We start from the raw sequence: 14,892 nt of genomic DNA, 5'->3' as shown, positions 1-14,892 counted from the left end.
CATCCAACACCATCAACCACATCTCTTCATCTTGAAAAGCTTCCGCAACATTCATCATCTCACATGGAGTCCATCCTTTGAAGAGCTTCATCAACACACCTTGAAGAGCATCTCTTGTTGAAGAAGCATCATCAAAGCAACCTCCATCAAGGTCCTAGTTTAGGTGTTATGTTGTGGCCTAAGACGCAAAACATACTAACCATGTGAGTGCAGTAGGGGTGAAACCCATTGGCAATGGCTCTACAAAGCAGTAGAAGCGACCACAAGGGCATGACTTGCCATAACTCGACATTCATACTTTATCCGGATGATCGGGTCTAGGTTCATGGTATACTTAGGATGTTTGTTTAGCTTTATATTAAATGTGGTGTATGATGAATGTTAATATTTTGTGTTTGTTTCTTTTTACATTAGTTTATCCTTTGTGTGTTTTTTTATTTGATTGTTTGTGTATGTTTGGTTCTTTTTACAATAATTAGTGTGATGTCTCATTGGAATAGGTGGAATAGACTCTAAGAGGTGATGACTCAAATGTGTAGTTAAATAAAATAATTAGCTACTTTAGTTTTATTTTGAAAGACCTTATGTAAATATTACTCTTATTTCTCTTTATATATAAAGGTTAGATTTATACTTATTTTTTAATAACTTTATAGATATCAATATTTTTTGAGTTTAATTATTCTACTTTATTTATCTTCTTATAGTTTTTTAATAGTATTTATAGTATTTAAATAAGATGTTACAATATATATTTTATCACTGTGAATTTTATTTTAGATGTAAAACAAAATGAAGAAATAATTAATTAATCATAATCGTGATGCGATGAGTAATATAATCCAAGTAAGTCTTTCAATAATTTTATTTTGTTCATAAATATAATACTCGTTCACTTTTTGTTTTTTTTCAGGTGATTTTCCCTTTTAACTTTGAATATTATCTATAACTTGCCTTTTTGAGTGTTGCTGTAGCTTTTTCTCTAATTCAAAATAGTTTCAAACATTAGCATAATAATATTACCGAAACGTTAAGTTTACGTAAACAAATAAGATGACATTACCCAACGTGGTTATATAAATAGTAATTGTACATCATTAATGGAGGGTTAATTTATATATATATATATATATATATATATATATATATATATATATATATATATATTATATATATATATATGATTTGATTTTCCTACTAAAATCAGTAATAAATAGTTTTAATTTATTTCATAATAAAATTTATCACCCACGCATAATAACAATATGGGAAAAAATTTAACAATTTTTAACTTTAACACATGTAGTTTGTGATTGATTCGTTTTAAATATTTTTTTTTTAAAATAAATTTAAACATATCAATAAAATAATAACACATATTTTATTATCAAAATATTATTAAAAAAAATTAATAACATATTAAAATCTTATATTATTTATTTAATTAGATAATTTTAATCAATTAAATATGTGATAATATAATTATTTTAAGATTTAATTGTCCTTTAACTCTTAAAAAATATAAGAATTTTTGACTCTTGCATAGATTGAAATTAATGTGGTTAGTTTAATATAAGTCAAAAAAATTTATACTTTTTAAGAGTTAATGGACAATTAAATCTTAAAATAATTATATTATTACATCTTTAACATCGAAGAGTTGATTAAAACGACTGCTGCACAAAATATCAAATTAAATAAATAATATAATGGAATATATATTTCTTGTGGTCTTTATTTTCCTATAGAAATCACATACAACCACTCAAATCTATGGTTACTTCTATTCAATTAGAATAGCCACAACAACACTCATTCATTTTAATAAATCTTAATCTATGAAATTACATGGAAAAGGGAAGGAACAATGTATGCATTGCAGGTATCAAGTGGAAGTTTGATTAAAAATAAGAGCACAAGATTAGCATTATTGTACAGATAAAAAATTTATTAATTTTTTTTTCTTTAATGGTTTCTTATTGATATAAAACTATATAAATATACAAAAATTTTTTCTGTTAAAATTGTAACATCCAAAAATTATAATATGAAACTACATTTAATGAGACATCATATAATAATAAGATAGAACAATTACTTACGAAAATTATCTTACAATTATCCTAAAGTAACCCGCTAATTAAAAACTTTACAAAATTACTATGCTAGTACGAACCTAGGTACAAGACTAAACGGTCTTATACTAAAAAGGTAAATCTTCTCCTTCCAGTACTTGTTTTAGAAGGAAACTCCTCTCCCACTGCTCACATCCATAGATGATCATTGTAAAGGAAAAATCGAACAGACAAACATGACAAGACAGAAAAGAAGGGTAAGTTAGTGTAATTTAATTAATCATACAAATTAAACAAATACATATTCAACCAAGCATTTCAAGCATACAATAACCAAGCATACATTTCAGGCAATGATCGAACATATAATACATGCAATGACCGACCACTTGACTTGACCATTCGGATTGTATGAATATGTAGCTATGATCATTCGTGGTTGTGCGCCGTCATCGAGCAGTTCATCAAGATTTGAGCTGCTATAAGAGGGAACTTCAATCCCTTCTATCTTTTTATTTTTAATTTTTTTACTGTTGCGTCCCTTGCATAGAGGAAGATGGGAGACAATCTTAAAGTGGTGGTTGCCACATCAACTCATTTCAAATCAACTAGAGGACACATGATCATTTCTTGCACACCTCATACTATGTACAGTAAATTCAATGTTTTCTATTTTAACACCGTTAAATGGATAGGACCAAATTGATATACATTTGAAAATATAGAGACCAAATGTCTACACTTTTAAAATTGGATACTAAAGTGAAAATTACCTCTAACATAGGGACAAAGTACGCATTTAAGCCTACTAATTATTTAACAAAAATTAATTTTAAAATAACGTGTTTCTTCATTTGGTATTTCTTTTAGTTTTCTTTGTTAGTCATAAATTTTTTGTTTGTTTTAAAAAGAGATTCAATATTCTAGAACCAATTCTGACCAGCTTTTGAGTCTGGAGAGAGAAAAGTGAAGAGTTTCCTAGAGAGTACAGTGGGAAATCTTTTGGTCAAAGTCAGTTGGGTGGGAAAAAATTTCTGGTTGCCCCTGTTACAAAGACATGCCGTGAACTTTCTCAGGAAGTAACCACTTAATAAAATATTAATGTTATCACATCTTTTAGTTTATTTGTTTTATAGATTTGATTAAGAAAAGTCGTTTTCTTAAACAAAGTTAATTGGAAAAACGCGTTTAGATTATAAATTGTAAAACTAGAAATAAAAGGCAATTATAAGATGTTTAACACTGAAGAGATGAAAAGAAATCGATGACAGTGTGAAAAATTCAAATATAATTCTGAAAGTAATAACGAGAAATGCAAATTAGCAAGAATAGAAAAAACTTACACAAAAATTTGAAAAGGATGATGATCTCGAAGATGAGTAAAATTCCTTTTTTTTTCTTCCTTTTTTAAGTTTTTGCATCATCGAGTAGAGTTTTATAAAATATGAATTGTGTGTTCCCAAATTACAAATGAGAAAGTTTATATATAAACAAATCATCCAGTAGTTTTATAGTTTTTTTTTTTTTTTTAATTAAAGAATGAAGAGCATCTAAAAATCAAAATAAATAGGTGAAGTTGACCGAGCGAAGCTCCTCTGAAATAAAATGGAAAAGTCATATTGTGCTGCTATCTTCAAAAACCCAAACCCGTCTTGGTTCTTGGTTGTTCTTCTCTCACTGCGTACGCAAGACCATCAAGAATCTTGGTTGTTCTTGTGTCATGTTCAAAGCAATAGCTACTGCGCAGGTCAGTTATAGTTCAGCTCCACACTTTAATTCTATCACACGAGATATGATTTCCACCTTCTACATCTTTTCAACAAATCAAATCTACACTTTTTATTAATAGTTGTTCTTCCGCTGTGTATGGTGTGAAGTTGAAGGAATAAACACTACCAGTTGTAGCGTATAATTCATAGATGCTGAAATCAGGGCTTAAGTGGTTTTGGGACCGCTTTGGTAGTCGATCATCGGGATCCACTTCCTCTTCTTCTTCTTCATACGACTCCTCCTCGGACACCATCCATAACCAAGACTACAGATACGATGTGTTTATCAGTTTCAGAGGTCCTGACACCCGCAACTCTTTCGTTGATCATCTCTGCTCTCATCTCCTCCGAAAGGGCATTTTCGTCTTCAAAGATGACCACAGTCTACAGAAAGGAGAATCCATTTCCCCACAGCTTCTACAAGCAATTCAACTTTCACGCCTTTCTATCATTGTCTTTTCCAAAAATTATGCTTCTTCCACTTGGTGTTTAGACGAAATGACCGCTATAGCTTTTTGCAAACAACAATCAAGCCAAATTGTTTTCCCCATTTTCTATGATGTAGATCCATCTCATGTAAGACATCAGAATGGGGTATACGAGAATGACTTCGTTTCACACAGATGCAAATTCCAAAAAGATCGGGACAAGGTTCGTGGATGGGAGAGGGCTATGACGGATTTGGCCAATTCAGCTGGTTGGGATGTGAGGGACAAGTAAGTATCAATTACAGTCATTTGCTTTATTGTCCTAGATTCATAACATGACAATTTAAGTAATGGTTGAGTGCTCTATTTTTTCCTTCTCTTGCAGGCCAGAGTTTGAACAGATTCAAAGCATTGTTCAAGCAGTAATTAAAAAATTACGTCATAAGTTTTCATGGTTTGTGAATGACCTTATTGGGATACAACCACGCGTACAAGAATTAGAAGACAAATTAAGATTAAGGTCAAACAGTGATGATGTTCAAGTTTTAGGAATTTGGGGAATGAATGGAATAGGAAAGACTACTCATGCAGCTGTCCTATTTGACAAAATCTCTCATAGGTTTGATGCTTCTTGTTTCATTGAGGATGTGAGCAAACTTTATAGAGATGGTGGCCATACTGCTGTTCAAAAGCAAATTATTCATCAAACTTTACGTGAAAACATAGATATGAGTAATCCTATTGAAATATCAGGGATTGTAGAAAATAGGCTACACAGCATAAAGGTACTCGTAGTTCTGGACAATGTTGATGAATTAGAGCAATTGGAAAATTTGGCCATAAAACCTAAATTGCTTTTGAAGGGAAGTAGGATGGTTATTACAACCACAGATGAGCATATTCTGAAAGCTTATGAGGGTGATGTGTTGATACACAAGCTTCCATTATTGAACGATGCGGATGCTCGTGAATTATTCTGTAGAAAGGCTTTCAAATGTGAAGATCAAAGCAGTAATTGTGCGGCGTTGATTCCTGAAGTACTCAAATATGCCCAATGTCTTCCACTGGCAATTAAAGTGTTGGGTTCTTTCTTGTGTACTCGAGATGCTGATGAATGGAGTGATGTGTTGAATAGATTGGAAGATAGTCCAGATGACAAAATTATGAATGTACTAGAAATAAGTGTTGAGGGACTACAACGTGAGGAAAAACAAATATTTTTACACATTGCTTGTTTCTTTAAAGGGGAGAGGGTGGACTATGTTAAGCGAATTCTAGAATGTTGTGGGTTATACCCTCACATTGGAATTTCAAGACTTATTGAGAAATCACTCATCACTATTAGCGATGAAGAAATTCATATGCATGAATTGTTACAAGAATTAGGAAAGAAAATGGTTCGGGACCAATCTCCGGAGGAACCAGGATCATGGAGTAGAATATGGCTTCATAAAAACTTCTTGCATGCCTTGAGAGCAGAAACGGTAACAAGTTACATTTCCAAACTTAGTGAGTCATTTTATTTGTAATATCTAGCAACATTTATTGGTTATTCCATTTAGACTAAGATTATTTTCTTTAGATCGTTTTCTTCCCATTAAATAACCAATTATTATTGCTAGTATTCATACTTTTGTATCAATAGATTTTTTTTAGAATTGTCATGGGTTATAATCTGCGGGTCAATTTGGCCCATCAAGAGTTTGAGTTGGGTTGAAAAAAATGATTTTTTCTTTTTATGTGATTAAATTTCAATTCGATTCATTTAAATCCAATTCGTCTGGATTGAAACAGTAGTAAACCAACATATTTAACCCACCAATATATGATAGATCGAATCAAGTTGAAATTTTTTTAACTAACTAATAAATGAATCAGATTGAATTGAGTCACCCATTCGTGATAGGATAGGTTGGTTTGGGCGGAATGCCCATTTTAAAGTAATAGGAAAGTGAAGTTTTGAATTTTCAATTAAGACTTCACTATTTTCCTTTTCTATAAAAACATTTCGTGTTCTAACGATTAAAATGATTCAATTATGTGTTTCTTGACATGTTTATTCTCTATTGTTTAGGGAACAGAGAAGGTGAAAGCCATAGTTTTAAATAAAAAAGAAGAAATGTCAGAGTGTATTGTTGACGGATTGTCAAGAATGAAGGGGCTTACATTACTGATATTATATCACACAAGAGTTTCAGGAAGGCTTGAGTTTCTTTCAGACAGACTGCAATATCTATTGTGGCATGATTATCCTTTTGCTTCTCTCCCTCCGTACTTTACAGCCTCTGATATTGTGGAATTGAATATGCCTAATAGTCACATCACACATTTTTGGGAAGGCCGCAAGGTACTACAATCACTTTTCCTTTTCCTTTTTATGTCAATTTAAAGAAACTACGGAAAGAGGAAAGAGCAAATATCTCTGCGGGCGTGTCAAGAAGCGGCAATACATTTTGGTCATTTTCTTTTTACTTCTATAATGATATCATAATTTGAAATTTTAAAAAATTGAATATAAATTACTTAAAATTTGCTTGAATATTGTGGTAATAATTTTGAAATTATAATTCGAATAAACATTTAGTTAAAAGTTAAATTTTTTTAATATTATTGGATTATTTTGGGTGTAATTTTCTCTACTATTTAATTATTATGATAGTAATTGTAAAAGTTTTATTAATTTGAGTAACTATCATCAGTATCCTTTTGTATGACATTCTAATTTATTTATTTTTCACCTAATGAACTAAAATGAAACTTTGTTTTTCATCTACCTATATGTCTTTAATTCTGAAAGCATACCAAACTGAAAAAGAAATAATGAAATTGAAGTTTTAGGATTATATGATAATAGGTGATTGTTTACTTTCTTTCTCACAGAGCTGTCCCAACTTGAAAAGGATTGATTTAAGCAACTCCAAGTACCTGAGTGAGACTCCAGATTTTTCCAGAATCATAAAACTTGAAAGGCTAGATCTTTCTGGATGTACAAGTTTATCTTATGTCCATTCATCGATTGGGCTTCTTAAGAAGCTTGCTTTCTTGAATTTACGAAATTGTTGCAATCTAGTTTCCATTGACTTTGGCTATGTAGGCAACATGAGTTCTCTGAGAGTTCTACATCTCTCGGGTTGTTCTAAACTTGAAAGCACCCCAGATTTTACAAGGGCAACACATCTTGAGTACCTTGACATGGATGCATGTACAAGTTTATCCACTATTCATGAGTCTATTGGAGTCCTTTCAAGTCTTACTTTCTTGAGTTTAAGAAAATGCGAAGAGCTTGTCAGTATACCATATGATATCAATTTCTTGGTATCTCTTCAAACTCTAGATTTATACGGTTCTTTTAACCGTATGGATCCGATACCAGGACAAAGTTATATGTCCCATTTGGAATACCTTGACCGTACGAATCCGATACTAAGACAAGCTTTTTCGTCCCATTTGGTATCCTTGATTTTTCTGGACATAAGTTATTGCAATCTAAAAGAAGTACCTGATACTATTGGAGAATTGAGATGTTTAGAAAGACTGAATCTAGAGGGAAACAAATTTGTTTCAATACCTGATTCCTTCAGTCAGCTTCATTGTCTAGCATATTTAAACTTGTCTCATTGTCCTAATCTTAAATCTTTGCCTGACCTTCCAATCGAAGGAGATAAATCAGGGGGGAAGTATTTTAAAACGGTATCTGGATCTCGTGATCATAGATCAGGCTTTTATCTTTTGAATAGTTCCAATGTGTCTCATGATAGACTTGAGTTCGTCGGACTTGAAGGCTTCTTCCACTTAATTAAGGTTCACATTCTACAACCTTCTCTTTTTGTCTTTGGCTAACATTTGCCTAATTCATTATTAGAAATATTTTTAGAGATTAATTGTAAAAAATACTTTTTATTATCAGCCAATTAAATTGTAGTACAAATTGATTGTAATAAAACTATTTTGTGATTTTCTTATGTTGATAGGAACCCTGTAATTTTCGGTGTGGCTTTGACCTTGTTCTTCCTTGGGATATGGGATTTCGACCTATCTTCGGTGAAACATTCTTACGGAATTCAATTATAAGGATACTTCGATGTGGTATGAATGACAACTGGATTGGCTTTGGTTTTTTTGTTATATTTAAGCGACTTGGTGGATATCTTCCTTATCACTCTTCATTTTCTTCATCTTCACTTTATCTTTCTTTTGAAAGTGAATACACAGAAGAGTGCTCTCCACTTTATCTTTCTTTTGAAAGTGAATACACAGAAGAGTGCTTTGATATGCGACTTAATTCGAGGAGAGATCAAACCTATGGATCTTTACATATTTGGATAATTTACATCAGTCGAGAACACTGTCATTTTGTAAAAACAGGGGCGCATATCACATTTAAAGCGCAACCAAATGTTGTGATCGAAGAATGGGGGATGAGACCTATACTCAAACAAGATATAAGTGACAGTAAAGGGCAGAGATACATAAAATTTTCCAAATTAAATCATGATCATGTGGACTTTGAGTATGTAGAAAAAAGCAACACTGGTTCAGGGCCGAAAATCCAGCTTCCTTACAATTGGTATGTCACAGAGGAAGAGGAAGTTGAGAATATTGACGCAAAGGTGAAAGAAAATAATCTCTCCAATGCGGGTCTTTAAGTTGTTTCTCAGAGATATGAAAATGGAAGCTCACACATCTTTCCGGACATATGGTAATGATATTCTCTCAAACAATTATTCATAATTAATTATTCATCAAATATTCTTATTTGCACAAAAAAATATATTTAAACTTATAATCTATCAATACATAATTTAGTGAATCTAAGACTAAATTAGCATAATGTTTTGAAACTTCATTAGCAAATACATTGACATTCTAATATAATGCACTGTTAATTCTTTTGCTCCTTTATATTTTTTTTCGCTTTTATTGACTTAAACATAAAAATCTGTGTGCATAGATCTTTCTGGATTTCATTCTTTAAATAATATACTTAATGTAATGGTTGTGCAGTAAAATTTGTTGACAAAGACATCCTTTCATATTTATATATAAGTATATATTTAACTTAATTTTATGTATTGGTATATTAAATACTTATTAAAATATCATAACTTATTTCGTTTAATATTTCTTTTTCATTTTATAACAGATTCTTGAAACACTAAAACCAGTCTTCCAAAGATGTCGGAGGTGAAAGTAAGTTTGTGCATGTAAATGTTTAATTTTTTTGTTGAGTAAGTGGATTCTTTCATTTTAATTTATTACTAGCTTTGTTAGTGATGTAAGTAACGAAATCTACACGTCATTTAGATATTCCTCTTCCCTCTTTATTTAACTACGATAGATTAAAGGTATGTTTACTGAAACAAAATAAGTTAGTAATTAGTTTATTTCATTAAATTTTTTAGTAACAGAAATATCTATTGAGTTAATGTGAAAGAACATATATACAGGGGTTTTAGCCTGTAAGTTATTTTAGTTATTATTTATTTCTTTTACTAAAATATCTTTTTCTTAATAATTTTATATCATCTTTAATATATATTCACATAATTTTTTGTGTTTATAGTAGAATGTTAACATTTAAGCATTTAAAATATTGAACCATGATATTAAGTATTTATTTTAATTATTACATTACTGTTAATGTTTGTTGTGGTATTTTTTTTTTTAATTTTTATGTAATTTAAATCAACAAATATTTTTTTTAAATATAAGTTAAAATTTTAATCTATCAAAAAGTAGAAGTTCTAAAATTTTTGATAAAAAATTAATTATTTTCAAATATCTTAAATTATAATTAAATAATAATATTTTTTGCTAAAAGATGTAAATAAGTAATTTATAATTGTTATATTTCAAAGTAATCATTATAACTTATATATTCAACATTATATACATGAATGGAATTTGAAAAATTTTACTTTTTTCAATTTTAACATTTTATGAAAACGTAATTTTGTTATTTTACTACCAATGCAGCTTTCTTATTAAATAAAATATAATTTAATTTCATTACAATAAGAGCTCATAGTATCCGACTTTAACATTGAAGTCACTGTTGGAGACATTTCTTAACATCGACAGCAGATTATTCCGTATTCCACGCTCCATCTTTTCCTTTATTTTCTCAAACACATAATAATAATTTAACTTAAATATACACACAATTTCAAAAAATAATGTCTAAATTCAACTAGAAATTTCTAGCTGTCTATAATGTAAATTTAAATAATTATATACGTACAGAAAAAAACACAACAAATTCATAATTCTCAAGTCAAAGAGACTCTTATAATAGTATATTATAACACTCTAAAAATTAAGTCATTCTTATAAAATATAGATCATTGACGACATTCTATTTATAATTAAAACTCGTCTGTGAAAAAAATTAAGTAAAACTAGTTTATTTTTTTTTTATCTTACACCGATAATACAATATTCTAATAATATTTCGATTACTTTTCGTATAAGAAATTTTTAAAAATACTTACAAATTAACAAATTGAAAAAGGAAAAAGTCTTTAGTCTTTAGTACCTTATATTAACCTAAAAAGCTCAAAGAACAACATAAGACACATGCAATGAAAACTTCCATGCATTGACTCGATTAAAGAGCAAAGAGTAAAAAGAAATTGAAACTTACTTGTTCTATTGCATAAACTGATCGGATAGGAATGTAGACCTTGTCGTCGTGGTCAATTAAACACTTCTTAATCGTCAAAGAGATGACTCAAGAATTAGAACACTAACAGAAGACAAAGAACTCTAGAAAAATGATTTTTAGAGAAATGATATGTTTTAAAATAATGAAACTCTTTCATAACAAAACTACTTATAAATAACTATTTAATATTAAAATAACCTAGTCTCATTATTTTTAAACTACTACCAATCCTAAAATACTATTTTCTAGTGTTATAGGGTCTGAAAAATAATAAGGCCATTGGGCCTATGTTGGGGCAGTCAGCCTATACACTAAACACCCAAGACCTTAGGAAGGGGTCCCCCCTCAAAGAATCAGACTTTCCCATTTCTGCTCTTTTATTTCTCTCTTTAGATAAAGTTATTTTCTCCCTAAGAAGGTGTTCTGCCTTTTCTCTAAAATCTTCCAACACTGAACCGTTTGAGTTGTAACCTAAAGGTATCTGAACGTTCGCGGTGCCAAGAGTTATCCTTTGAATCGAACAGTTTTCTTGTTCGTACCCGGTAAGCCTTTTTCCCTTTCTTTTTCACTGTCTAGGACCTAGGGTTTTTAGTTTTACTGGCTGCATGTGCCTTGTACGTTTTCCTTTTCATTTTCGGTATATTCTAGCTCTAAGAGCTACATTCTATCACTTATTTGGTGATCTGTAGGGTCGGTGAGCATACTGCCGTGTGGGTCGCTGTTAGAGCACTTTGGGTATACTATTCAGCGCAACCCACAGGTAAGGGGAGCTAGGTCCTTCTTTTCTTTAAATTGAAATTTGTAGAACAAAATATTGTGTAGACCGTGTTGTGGTATTGTGACATTGGTTGAGTTAATTTTAGTATTTTGTATGATAAATTATGTGTTTCTTGACTGTTTAAATTATGGAACTGATAATTGATGTTTGTGATTTGACTGGAATATGATAAGTTTCTTTTCTTTTTGGTTTAGGCGCATGTAACAGGGGCTTAATATGTTAAATTGTTAGTTTTGAATGGTTTTAATTTTTTTTAGGAAAAATTTGGTGGGTCGTGCCTTGTTAAAAGGAAGAGATTTTATGATTGGAGCGTGAGTAGAGAGGGGTATGCTTTGTTTACTGTAAGAATTATATGTGGGATTTTAGAATGATGAAAGGAAGAGAGTGTGGAAACAATGAGGTTGAGTTTTAGTGGTTACAATGAAAATCAGGAGAGGAGTACCGTGCATAGTTTTATGGGTCGTATGTATGGGTTCTAAGTTGTAAGAGAAAAAGTTTTATATATTGGAAGTTGTAAATTTTAGGATAGAACAGAAGATGCAGGTAGATAGTTTTAAGGTTTTGGATTGTAGGAGAATGTTGGAAGTAAAGTGGAAAGGAGTGGAGAGTGTTGTATGGGCATGGGTCTTGCTGTAGTAGTGGAAGGGATAGTTAGGAAGGAAAGTGTGAACGTGTGTGGGAGTTGAGTTTTGGTGGAGAGAGTTAAAAGTGATAGTCTTAAGTATTGCAGTGGAGATGGAGATTGCATCTGTGAGCGTGGGGAGGAAAGGATTTTACACAAAGTATTTTACTGTTGTATTAGTTTGGTGTTTGCGTGAGTGAGAAAAATGGTGGGAACCTAGGCTTTATTCCCTGCATGGAGTTGTTTGAGAGATTTTCATGATATTATAGATGTGAACAAAGAAATAGTTGTTTTAGCTTTGTTAAGTTCTTTCTTTAAAATATATATATAAATACATATATTATATAATGTCAGTATATGATATTGATATAATATATATATATATATATATATATATATATATATATATATATATATATATATATATATATATATATATATATATATATATATATATATATTTATATATATTTATATTTATATTTATATATTTATATATTTATTATATTTTTTTTTATAGAAACTTAATAGGATTAAGTTATATGTAATATTATATTATGATATATAGGTATTAAAATTATTAATTTTGGTATGGAATTAAACTTTTAGCTACTATACATGTATGTTATATATTGGAATTGTGTGGCTTGAAAGTATGACTTGAGAAAGAATTAAACATGATTTCAAGATTGTTGGTGGTGGTTTAAATGTAAGATCTCTAGGTGAGATCTTTGTAGTGTTTAGAATGAATATAGGAAGCTTAGTCTTGAGGGTTATCCTAACACTCTAATGACTTTTTCAATCTCAATTTAGAGAAGAATTAGTCATATGGTGAGAGTAGTAGGAGGTCCTACTCTTGGGTGCTTCCAGTATGACCCAAGGCGAGTGATAACGGACTTACACTTATGTGTGTGGTAGGGTGTAACCCATAGCAATGGCTTTGCAAAGCAGTAGAGGCCACCACAAGTGCACAACCCGCCATAGCTCGATGTTCATTCTAAGTCTGGACGAGTCATGTCTAGTTTATGATCTGTTACAATGTGCTAATTACTTGCGTATGTGACTATAATTGTATATGTTAGATTAAATTGCATTAACATGTATTAACATGTATATTTTTGAGAATCTAGCTTACCCTTGCATGTTTGTTGGTTGTTTTGTATGTTTGTTTTCTCCCTTTTGCAATGATCATCCAAACTGGATGTGAGTAAAGGCAAATGATGTCCCATTTGAGCAAGCCCTAGAAGAAGAGGATACCACCTAGTTCTTAGGAGTACTATTTTATATTTACTTTATTTTGGAGAACTTTACTGTAGACCAGTTTAGTATTTGTAGATCTTTTGAAGAAATTTTAAGTATTCCTTATTTTGAAATACTTTGAATTATGTATAGTGAAGTTAGAATTCATTTTTAGGATGACTGTAAAAGTTTAATACTAATTACATCCTCTTAGCTGCTCTCTTTTATTATAATGAATGTCATTCTACATTGTATATATTTATATAATTTGGGATGTCATATATATAAATTCTCTTACCGTACGGTCGGTGTTCTTGTTATGATCACGGACGGACGTTCGAGACGCCCTAGTGTCAACACCCAATTTCGTCCGGGTGGCTAAATAATAGAACTTGTCTTTTTTACTTTTATCTTATTTTTATTTTATTTTACCATTTTGTTTAGTCTTTTAAAAAAAGAAAAAAAAAGAAAAAAAAAAGAAAAGAAAAATAATTGCAAACAAAAAAAAGGAAAAATAAAAGAAAAAAGGAAAAAAAGAAAAAATGAAAAAAAAGGAATAAAGAAGGAAGGAAAAAAGGGGGGTGCACGTGAAAAAATGAAAAGGAAAAGATTTGATTTTCTTGGAAAAATGCCCATAAGCCATTAATATTAATGCATGACAGATTACTTTAGAATATTTTTGAAATTTTGTTTATTTGGTAATAATTTGAATCAGCATTATGGCAATAATTACAAGCAATAATTAAAAAATAATATATTGATTGCTGCATTCAGTTTCAAGAAAAATATGATTTCCTTTTAATGGATAATTTTCTAACAATTATTATAATTTGATTCAAGACCGTTTATTTCTCTATTTTGCTAATTGATAATTAATTCGCCATTAACGCAAGATCATAATAATATAATAATATTACAAATGTGTGTATATAAAATATGCACATTGTAAACAAGGAAAAGAGAAGAGGATTGAACTTCGGGAAAAGAGCATAAGGGAACAAAAAAAAAAGAGAAAGAGAAAATTCAATTTCAAGAAGAGAACTTAAGGGAACAAAAAGAAAAGGGCTTCGGGTTGCATGCACCCTGGTTTTCTCTAAACTTATACTTTTGTCTTATTTCATGATTTATTTTTGTATTATTTGATTATCAAGTTTTTATTGCATATAACCTCATGTAATTTTATATCCTCACATTCCTTATTTTTGTAATTTTATTTATAAGTTTGTTTCATTATTGCACTTTAATATTTATTACACATGCTTTCAATACTATAAAAATAAAGAATAAAAAAAAAAGAAAAATTACAAAATAAAAAAA

At 30.1% G+C, this 14,892-nt stretch overlaps 1 protein-coding gene across 3 annotated transcripts; it reads left to right on the top strand.

The window, feature by feature from the left end:
- The first annotated feature begins 3,683 nt into the window (after positions 1–3,683).
- On the top strand, positions 3,684–9,707 carry LOC106778607 (TMV resistance protein N). 3 transcript variants are annotated; one of them, XM_014666580.2, is made up of 7 exons: positions 3,684–3,822; positions 3,953–4,560; positions 4,658–5,756; positions 6,347–6,619; positions 7,153–8,073; positions 8,244–8,971; positions 9,416–9,707. In XM_014666580.2, the coding sequence occupies exons 2-6, from the start codon at positions 3,995–3,997 to the stop codon at positions 8,916–8,918; spliced, it is 3,534 nt and encodes a 1,177-aa protein (XP_014522066.1). In that variant the 5' UTR covers positions 3,684–3,822; positions 3,953–3,994; the 3' UTR covers positions 8,919–8,971; positions 9,416–9,707. The 3 variants fall into 3 exon arrangements, with proteins under 3 accessions (XP_014522066.1, XP_014522065.1, XP_014522068.1); XM_014666579.2 differs by having other exon boundaries at positions 3,925–4,560; XM_014666582.2 differs by lacking the exon at positions 9,416–9,707 and having other exon boundaries at positions 3,684–4,560; positions 8,244–8,358; positions 8,474–8,724.
- Positions 9,708–14,892: the final 5,185 nt, after the last annotated feature.

This window comes from Vigna radiata, unplaced genomic scaffold, assembly GCF_000741045.1.
Source record: "Vigna radiata var. radiata cultivar VC1973A unplaced genomic scaffold, Vradiata_ver6 scaffold_23, whole genome shotgun sequence".
Taxonomy (NCBI): Eukaryota; Viridiplantae; Streptophyta; class Magnoliopsida; order Fabales; family Fabaceae; genus Vigna; species Vigna radiata.
Note: the sequence above shows the minus strand (reverse complement) of the source record. Positions and strands in the feature narration are given on the sequence as shown.